The 10,735-nt window shown below is 47.4% G+C and overlaps 1 protein-coding gene across 1 annotated transcript in view; it reads left to right on the plus strand.

Annotated features, from left to right (window-relative positions):
- FOXL2NB (FOXL2 neighbor) overlaps window positions 1–1,274 on the plus strand; it is a 3,339-nt gene extending 2,065 nt beyond the window's left edge. Inside the window, 3 exon segments of the mRNA XM_034988386.1 lie at window positions 395–550; window positions 677–864; window positions 1,269–1,274. Of these exon segments, the coding sequence (XP_034844277.1) occupies window positions 395–550; window positions 677–864; window positions 1,269–1,274 (350 nt within the window).
- The last annotated feature ends 9,461 nt before the right edge of the window (window positions 1,275–10,735 follow it).

Here is a 10,735-nt window from a genome sequence, read left to right on the forward strand (position 1 = left end):
GAGAGAGAGAGAGAGAGAGAGAGAGAGAGAGAGAGAGAGAGAGAGAGTGTGTGTGTAGGAGGTGGGGGTAAAGGAAGGAGTTCCACTAAAGGATTTTCTGAGTGGACAGGTCCTGCTCCTTTCAGGTATTGATCTCTCCAGGAAGCAGTGGGGCGCGCCTTGGTTTACTTCTCAACCCTCTAGGGCCGGCTGGGTAGGGCCCCGCTTCCTGGGGAGGTCGGGATCCCGTCCGGCAGGCAGACCGCGTCGAGGCTTGTTGGGGGGGGGGGCATCCTCTCTCCCCGCCCCATTGCGGCGACGCCGAGCCCCAGCTCAGTGACCCCGGGGCGGTGCCCACCTCCGAGGGCCGGGCGTAGCTCCTAGCCTCTCCGCCCGGTTTTCCCGGGGCCTGCAGCTGCAGCTCAGGAGCCGCCCGTGCCTTGTCCTCCCGCGCGGGCGCCGCGGGCTGACACGGTGCGGGAGACCCGCCGACCGGGCGCGGCCCGGCTTCCGCGCCAGCCCCGCGCCAGCCCCGCGCCCGCCCCGCGCCCGCGAGGCCCCGACAGCCGCCGTGAGCAATTCACTCGGCCCTGAGGGAGGGATGGAGGGAGACGCTTCTCTCTGCACCGCCGGGAATCCTGCAATAGGCGCCGAAGCGGCCGCGCCTCTCGGGATCCCGGCGGCGGGGTCCTGCCAGGTGAGCGGCCCAGCGGCCCCGACGCGGGCAGCGCTTCCCGGGTACGAGTCGCCTGGCCCCGCGTCGCCTCCGGCTGCTCGAACCAGGTCCCGTGGTGCCCTTTCCTGGCGGGGCCCCGAAATACTCACGGGCTTCCCGCCCTGCGCGAGGACAGAGGACCTGAGCCTGCTGCAGCCCTCTCCTTGCGGGTACGGCCTCTGCGGCGCGCGCGGCGGCAAAAGGGAAGCCTGGATGCGTTCGTTAGCACATTCCTACCCGACTGCACACCTCAACGGTCAGCACTACTCCCAGCTCCTCCTGCACCCCCATGGACGCCAGGTCTCTCTACCCCCTCACATTCCTCCATCCACTTCTCTCCAGTCAACCCTGAATCCCCTCCAGTTCTCCTTTTCCCCACTACCCTCACACACTCACCTGTTACACATACTAGTTCAGATCCTGCACATTTTGGTGGAAAACGTGTCACTCTGATGCCTGGATTTTAAGCCTCTTTACACACTCGGGCACTCAGGTATCTCAAGACACAGAGTGACCTTTTGTCTGCAAGTCTGACTCCCAGAAGCCTGTTGATTCTTTGATGTCTTTGGCCCAGGGTTAGGGTGACTGGGCTGCCCCCCGGATGTTCCCTTGGTGAGGTTGCTACTTAGAGTTCTTTGGGAAGCTCATCCCTGAGGCACTTTAACACACACAGACCACTCACAGGCTTCCTCTCTGTTTTGTAGCTGAACTCCCTGCCACTCCGACAGACTGCAGCCTCGAGTGGGTGCTTGGTTCTTCTGCACATACCCACACAGCGCTAGGCCCCAGGCCAGCCGGTATTATTCTGCCTGGTTGGGATTAGCAGAGACACTTACCCAAATATGTGCTTGGGAGAAAGAGTGAGAGAGAATAGGGAAGTGGAGAGGGGGAGAGAGAGAGAGAGAGAGAGAGGAGAAGCCACTACCCATTCTGGGGAAGAACTCACAGATGAGAGCTGTTTCCAGTTGGTATCTTAGTGAATCCTACCGCCCACACCCTGTGGGTGGCTGGCCTGGGAGGTAGTAGGTTAGAGTTCTGGGCTCTTCCATACCTCACTGATGTTGGGCCTCAAGTTCACAATCACCTCTTTGCCCCAAGGAGTGTGTGCCTTACCCTTACCAGGCAGACTGCAGGGCAGTTGTAGGCATTTCTCCTGGTTGAGCCTAACTCAGGGAGAAAAGGCAGACGGGGCTGGTTCCTGGGCAATGTGGGACCTTCCCTCTCCAAAGACTTTTGGGATGCTCCCAGAGAGACAATTCTAGGGTGGCAGGAACTGCTGACCAGCTTCCTTTGGTATCCTGTGGCCATAACTCCCATGTCCCAAAGCCATTTTCTTCAGCCCTCACCCTGCCACTAGGCGCCCCCACCCCATGCTTGAGAGCGTGTTATGTTGTTGTTCAAAGTTGCCTTGTTGCCTTTCTCCACACCCAGACAGTAAGTCTTGATGGGTAGAGACTCTGTCCTCCACTTGTCACTCAGTGCTTCCCACCAGGATTGACTTAATGCATTCTAATGGCATTGCAAAGTGCCTCCACTCCACAGAGAGAATTGAAAGATGCCCCTTTCCTTGTCATAAAGCTAGAATTTCCAAGAAAGGGACTGCAGGTGGGGAAGAGTGGCCAGACCATGGAGGGCCAGCTCAGGATCTGAGAGTCCCCTGGCATTTGGGACTCTCTGCTCATTATGGCTGGACAGCCATAATGCTGAACCTTAGGCAAGGACACAGGTCACCTTCCTCATGCTGAGGACCTGTGTGAGACACGTAATAAACCTTACTAGAAATAGAGTGGTCTTTGTATCTGCAGCAGCCAGCTTATAAGGTAAGGCCTGCTGTCTGGAACCACAAGAAGGCCCATGGAGGGGTGGCTGAAAGAGCCCTTCCTCTTGGTCCTCATTCCCTGCTCAAGTTTCTCTCCACAAATGGGCACCATGTAAAGAGCCTCTGTGCAGGAGGGCAGTTTTAGATGCCGATCTTTGATGAAGTCCAGAGGAAGGGGAAGAGAAGGGCCGAGTTTTGTGCTTTGCGTTACTGGCCTTCTGAAGATTTCCCTCATGCCAAAATGGTGTGTGTGTGTGTGTGTGTGTGTGTATGCTGTGTAACTTGCATATGTAAACAATATGCATCTCAAGTATACAGCTTGATGTATTTTTATATACAATGCACCATGTAACCACCGCCCTGATCAAGATATGGAATGTTAGGGCGCCTGGGTGGCTCAGTCAGTTGAGCATCTGACTCTTGGTTTCCGCTCAGGTCATGATCTCAGGGTGGTGAGATCAAGCCCCTGAGTTGGGCTCCACACTCAGTGGGGAGTCTGCTTGAGATTCTGTCTCTCCCTCTGCCCTCCCCACTGTGCTCTTTCTCTCTCTTTCAAATAAATAAATCTTTAAAAAAAAGGATATGGAATGTTAACATTTTTGACACCTCAGAAGGTCCCCTTATATTTTTTCCTCTTTAATACCTACTCCTAAGTATAACTGTATTCTGATTTCCATCACCATAGATTAACTTTGCCTGCATATAAGTGGGGCATACAACATGTACTCTTTTGTGTCTGGTTTCTTCTGCATAACATATTTTTGATATCCATTCATCTTGTTGCATATATCAGACATTAATTTCTCCTTATTGCTGTATAATATTCCACAATTTGCTTATCTGTTTGCCTATTACTGGACATCTGTGTTCTTTCCAGGTTTGAGATATCATGAATAAAACTGCTGTCAACATCTTTGTACATTTCTTTTTGTAAAGGGAATTTTATTATTCTTGAGTGAATACCTAGGAGAATAGGCATATGTGTAGTTTTAGAAGATATTGCCCGATGGTTTTCCAGAGTAGAACAAACTACAGCACTGTACAGACAGACAGACATGCTGTAACAGGGCCTTTTCCTTATAGATAGCACTCTCTGAAGACCACTGTGTACTCCAGCAATTATCATCAGCATCATTATAAAGGAATAAAATAGATACCTTTTATTAAGCACTTATTTTGAGCCAGGAAGTTTACGTGCATGCTCTCATTTCATTTTTATGACAAATCCAAGGTGTTGGTACTATTCCCATTTTATAGATGAAGAAACTGAGGTACAGGGAAGTTAAGTAACTTGCCAAAGGCCCCCAGTCAATAAATGGCAGCTTGACTCTGGAGCCCTGGGTTCTGAGCCTCTGAGCCCTGAGCCTCCATTTGCTGGTGCAAGGTCAGGAAGTCCTTTCTTCCATCTGACCAAATCTAGTCCTTTCTTCCATCTGACCAAATCTAGCTGTTATTTATGAGACCCATTTCTTATAACCTCTGGTCTTCCCCATATACACTGTCACACCCAGGTCTGAGATCTTTGTACACACACATATGCACACAGTCTTTCTCATAGCCACACACACTCACTGTGAAAATGGGGATGCGGGCCAATTCAGTGAAAAACACACAGTTTGCCAAGCCCTGGGCTTAGCAACCTGAAGGTATGCCTCTCGGGTTAGGGAATTTGCAGAAGATTGGACAAGGGACAGTCCTGCTTCTGGATGCTACAGAGTAGAATTTAGAGGCCATCCTTCTCTGAGAAGAGATGGGCATTTTGTCCTCCTCCCAAATGCTGAGCCAAGCCCATGACCATGATGCTTTAGGGGCATTAGCCTGGGTATGTCTTCACCTGCAGGGTTTGTCCAGGGATGTTCATCTTCTCCTAGAAGGAGATGAGAACCTGGGGATGTTGCACTTTGCCTGGGAAAGTGTTAAGTAGGGAGGCAGATTTGTGTGGTCTGAGTTGGGAGAAAGCATAAAGTCTGGAGAACTGCACTTCCGGCAGGAGGACTTGACTGGGCCCTGCAGGCAGTGGTCACTTGGAGGAGAGCCAACAGCTTTCTTGTGGTCCTAAGGATGTTGTTACCAAGTATCCAAGCCCCTGGGTTTGAGTGAGAGGAGTGTGCTGGCCCTGTGGGTGGAGGCGATATATGGGCATTACACTCTGTGTAGCTGGCTCCTCCTCAGGCCCCTTTTTAGACTAATTGAGGGCTTGCTGGGCTCTGGGTTTGTAATTGGGGGTAATTGCTGACAGGCTGCTGTGGTGGTACAAGCAGGCTTTTGTTGGGGAAACAGTGGTCAGGATTTTGGTGCTTTGAGTGGGAACAGTCCAGCATTCTGGTGTGCTCTGTTCCAGCTGAGCCTTTTGCTAGGAGGCAACATTTCTGAGGAATGGGGACTGGTAGCCTGTATGAACAGGAAGGGACCCACTCACTTAGGTGATGGGAACTCCGGTCCAGAAACATACAAGGTCTGCTTTAGGCCATAGAGGTAGTGCAGATGGAAGGGAGGTCCTGGTACTATAATTGATGCATGCCCCCCACAGGCTGGGAGGCACCATGGTGGAGTGGTTAACACAGACCTCTGTCCCAATTCTTATGGATATCAGCCTGGGAAATTATGGAACCTTGCTGAGTTTTAGAATTTTATCATTTTTTTTTAAATTTTTTAAAAAGATTTTATCTATATAAGAGAGAGAGGGTGCACGGGCAGGGGGAGGGGCAGAGGCAGAGGGAGAAGCAGGCTCCCCACTGAGCAGGGAGCCCTACAGGGAGCTCGATGCCAGGACCCTGAGACCATGAGCTGAGCCGAAGGCAGATGCTTAACTAACTGAGCCACCCCAGCCCCCCTCTTTTGCCTTATTTTTTTTTAAAGATTTTATTTATTTATTTGACAGAGAGAGAGACAGCGAGAGCAGGAACACAAGCAAGGGGGAGTGGGAGAGGGAGAAGCAGGCCTCCTGCTGAGCAGGGAGCCCCATGCGCGGCTCCATCCCAGGACCCTAGGATCATGACCTGAGCCGAAGGCAGCTACTTAATGACTGAGCCACCCAGGCGCCCCATCTCTTTTGCCTTTTTAAAAAATATTTATTTATTTTAGAGAGCAAGCTTGTGCAAGCAGGGGGAGGCTGAGGGGCAGAGGGAGAGGGAGAGAGAGGCAGAGAAGCATGCGGATGCGGACTCAATCCCAGAACTCTGAGATCATGACCTGAGCCAAAACCAAGAGTCAGAGGCTTAACTGACTGAGCCACCCAGGCGCCCCCAATCTTTTGCTTTTATAAACAATACTGTAATGTATAATCTGGTATATATCTATTTTTGTAGGTATGTGCATATATCTGTAAAAAAATTCTACAAGAGTTAGGTCAAAGGATGTCAAAGGGTGTGTGCATTTGTAACTTTGGGATATTACCAATTACCCTTCTTATTAATGGAACCACTATATATTCCCTAAGAAGTGTATGGGATTCCTGTTTTTCCACAGCCTCACTAACACACATCTTTCTTTTTAAGAAATAAATCTTACAGCTATAGTTGAGGACCCTCCTGTACCTTTCCTTGATCCCTCTCTGCCCCTCCCTGTCCTGAGGTGATCACCATGGTAAACTTGGTGCTTAATAATCCCATAACTGGTTTTATACTTGTACTACATGTGTATCCATTTCTAGGCAGTACTTAGTATTGTTCTGTGTTTTTATAACTTTATATGAATGGTATCCTGCTGTTGCAGAAAGACACGTGCTTGCTTTTTCATTCAACCTTATGTTTGTGAAAAGTTCCTAGTTGATACACAAAGACAAGCTCCGTTCATTTTCACTATGTAGCACCATTCCATTGTATGCACACACCACCGTTTATTTATCCACGTTCCCGTTGAGGGATGGTTGGGTTATTTACTATTCTTTGCTCTGTTACCAGTGGTCCTTCTAGGGACATTCTTTTTTTTTTTTTTTTTTTAATTCTTATGTTAATCCCCATACATTACATCATTAGTTCTAGATGAAGTGTTCCATGATTCATTGTTTGTGCATAACACCCAGTGCTCCATGCAGAATGTGCCCTCCTCAATACCGATCACCAGGCTAACCCATCCTCCCACCCCCCTCCCCTCTAGAACCCTGTTTGTTTTTCAGAGTCCATCGTCTTTCATGGTTCGTCTACCCCTCCGATTTCCCCCGCTTCATTCTTCCCCTCCCGCTACCTTCTTCTTCTTCTTTTTTTTTTCTTAACATATGTTGCATTATTTGTTTCAGAGGTACAGATCTGAGCTTCAACAGTCTTGCACAATTCACAGCGCTTACCAGAGCACATACCCTCCCCAGTGTCTATCACCCGGTCACCCCATCCCTCCCACCCCACCCCCCACTCCAGCAACCCTCAGTTTGTTTCCTGAGATTAAGAATTCCTCATATCAGTGAGATCATATGATACATGTCTTTCTCTGTTTGACTTATTTCACTCAACATAATACCTTCCAGTTCCATCCACGTCGTTGCAAATGGCAAGATCTCATTCCTTTTGATGGCTGCATAATATTTCTAGGGACATTCTTATATATGTCTGCTAGTACTCATGTGCTACAGTTTACCCAGAGGTGGGACTGCTCGATCAAAGGGCACAGACATCTTCAAACTTTACTAGTTATTGTTGAACAGCTTCTTCATCTGTAAATCAGAGAGAGTGATGCCTGTACCCTGGGAAGTTTGTGTCAATGAGTGAGACGGTAGAATGGGAGAGAATCTGGGTTTGGATTTCAGCAGATCTAGACTTAAATCCTGGCTCTGTGATTTATTTGCTGTGCGACTTTGGGCCTGTTATTTAGCCTCTCTGTGCTTCAGTTTCCTCATCTGCAAAACAGTAATGATAGTATCTAGGTCACAGGGTTCCGGAGAAGACGAAATAGGATTCAGTGTGAAAAGTAACACAGGGTCTGGCACAGAGGAGGCACTAAAAAATCTCAGCAATTATTATTATTATTATTTATTTTTTATTAAGTAAACTCTTCCCCCAATGTGGGCATCAAACTCACAACCCCGAGATCAAGAGTTGCATGCTTGGGGCTGGCGCCTGGGTGGCGCAGTTGGTTAAGCTTCTGCCTTTGGCTCAGGTCATGATCCCAGGGTCCTGGGATGGAGTCCTGCTCAGTGGGGAGCCTGCTTCTTCCTCTCCCTCTCCACTACCTCCTGCTTGTGTGCTCTCTCTCTTTCTGCCAAATAAATAAATAAATAAAATATTTAAAAAAGAGTTGCATGCTCTATTGACTGAGCCAGACAGGTGCCCCAGTGATGATGATGATGATGATATCTTTGATCTCTTTGTTTTTTAACCTCTTATTATGGTAGATTTCAAACCTAAAATATAGGAGAGAGGATAGTACAATGAACCCTCATGTGGTTTCCTCTATATCCCCACCCTTTTCTTCACCCATCCCTGATGAGATTCTTTTGACGTGAATCCCAGAGATCCCATCTATTACTCCACTCATAAATATGTAAATTTATGTCCCTAAAATATAAGCACTTAAAAGAAGCATAGCTACTACACCATCACCATACCTAAAAATTGAGAGGGATTTTTTAGTATGTCAAGTTCACAGTTAATACTCAAATCTTCTCAATAATCTCAAAAGGATTTTACTGCTGGTTTGTTTGAGTCAGGATCCAAACAAGATCCGTACATTACATTTGGTTAATATGTCTCTTAAGTGTCTTTTAACCTATAAATATCTGTCCTCTCTCTTTTTCCCTCCTTGCAGTATATCTGTTAACAACGGTGGGGCGTTTGTCCTATGGAGTTTCTCCCAGCCTGGATTTTGCTGATTGCATCCCTGTGGCATCTTCTAGCATGCTCCCCTGTCCTCTATTTCCAGTGCATTGTAGATCTAGAGGCTTGGTTAGGTCATGTTTGATACTTTGGCAAGAACACTTCACCAACAGTGTTCCCTAGTTCTATCAGGGGACACTAATGTCTGTTTTTTTCTCTTTTGGATCTTAACAGCCATTGATGACCACTATTTAGAGCCATTATTCATTAGAGTTCATTAGCAGAATGGTGGTATTCTAATTCTGTCATTCCTTCTTCATTAATTAACTGGACTATTCCATAAAGAGAAACTTCTCCTTATCAACTATTTGCCTTCCCTGAGGTAGAGTCCTTCAAGGACAGGGAGGATGAATGATAGATTCTTCTTATATTTGATGACAGTGACAGTGGGACTCTATGTGATCGTTTAGGAAACAGCTGATTTTGTGGGTCCTGAAAGATATTAGGCAGTGTCTTCCATTCAAAAGCAGAAAGGGAAAAAGAAGTGAACAAATGCACCCTAATCACATCATTTCTTTCTTTCTTTTTTTTTTTTTTTAAGATTTTATTTATTTGAGAAAGAGAGAATGAGAGACAGAGAGCACGAGAGGGAAGAGGGCAGAGGGAGAAGCAGACCCCCTGCTCAGCAGGGAGCCCGATGTGGGACTCGATCCCGGGACTCCAGGATCATGACCTGAGCCGAAGACAGTTGCTTAACCAACTGAGCCACCCAGGCTCCCGCATCATTTATTTCTTCACACACATTTGTTGGACCCTTTCCTATGCAGTGGCTGTTTTGGGCATGGGGATGCTGAGAGGAGCAATGCATGATTTCTGCCCATGGGGAGCTCCAGGTGACAAGTGCACAGCCTTAAGACAGCTACCCCAAACCAAGACACAGGCGCCATAGGATGGAAGATAAAGAAAGGAAGGATTTCTGGCTGGGTAATCTGGGAAGTCCTGATGGGTAAAGGTCAGGTCCCCCAGGAGAGGCCATAGTAGGGCTGAGCTGCTCATCAGTGCTACTGTAGGTGCTGGGGGTCAGGGACAGCATGTGATTACTCTAACCAAGGGGCGCTTTCAGCTGCATACTAGTCAGTGCCCAGGGAAATGCCAAGTGCTCTGGTGGACATAAGAAATGACCTCGTTTCCACCCTTGAAGAGTTTTCTTCAGTCTGGGAAGAAAAAACACACATTTGACCCACAATAGATCAGCAAGCACTGGGTGTAATTCAACAAATTTTTTTTTTAAGATTTTATTTATTTATTTGACAGAGAGACACAGTGAGAGAGGGAACACAAGCAGGGGGAGTGGGAGAGGGAGAAGCAGGCCCCCCCGCGGAGCAGGGAGCCCAATGCGGGGCTCGATCCCAGGACCCTGGGAACATGACCTGAGCCGAAGGCAGACGCTTAATGACTGAACCACCCAGGGGCCCCTCAATAAAAATTTTTTTACATCAAAATATAGTTTTCCCATAAGTGTCTTTTTTTTTATTATGTTATGTTAGTCACCATACAGTACATCATTAGTTTTTGATGTAGTGTTCCATGATTCATTATTTGCATATAGCATCCAGTGCTCCATGCAGAATGTGCCCTCTTTAATACCCATCACCAGGCTAACCCATCCCCCCACCCCCTCCCTTCTGAAACCCTCAGTTTGTTTCTCAGAGTCCATAGTCTCTCATGGTTCGTCTGATTCCTGCCCTCCTTCATTTTCCCCTTCCTTCTCCTAATGTCTTTCATGCTATTCCTTATGTTCCACAAATAAGTGAAACCATATGATAATTGACTTTCTCTGCTTGACTCATTTCACTTAGCATAATCTCCGGTTCCATCCACGTTGATGTAAAAGTTGGGTATTCATCCTTTCTGATGGCTGAGTAATATTCCATTGTATATATGGACCACATCTTCTTTATCCATTCATCTGTTGAAGGGCATCTTGGCTCTTTCCACAGTTTGGCTTTTGTGGACCAATGTTATGAACATTGGTGTGCATGTGGCCCTTCTTTTCACTACATTTGTATCTTTGGGCTAAATACCCAGCAGTGCAATTGCTGGGTCATAGGGTAGCTCTATTTTTAACTTTCTGAGGAACCTCCACACTGTTTTCCAAAGTGGCTGCACCAGCTTGCATTCCCACCAACAGTGTAAGAGGGTTTCCCTTTCTCCATAACCTCTCCAACATTTGTTGTTTCTTGCCTTGTCAATACTTGCCATTCTAACTGGTGTAAGGTGGTATCTCAATGTGATTTTGATTTGAATTTCCCTGTTGGCTAACGATAATAACATTTTTTCATGTGTCTTTTAGTCATTTGTACTCAACAAATTTTTGAATGTTTATTGTATACTCCAGAAGTAGGCTCTCAAGGTGAGTTGGGCATGCCCTCTACCTCCAACAGGCCATTTGATCATCTCAGTAGGTTCATGGTC

This window comes from Mirounga leonina, unplaced genomic scaffold, assembly GCF_011800145.1.
Source record: "Mirounga leonina isolate KUSES-001 unplaced genomic scaffold, KU_Mleo_1.0 Mir_115, whole genome shotgun sequence".
Lineage (NCBI taxonomy): Eukaryota > Metazoa > Chordata > Mammalia > Carnivora > Phocidae > Mirounga > Mirounga leonina.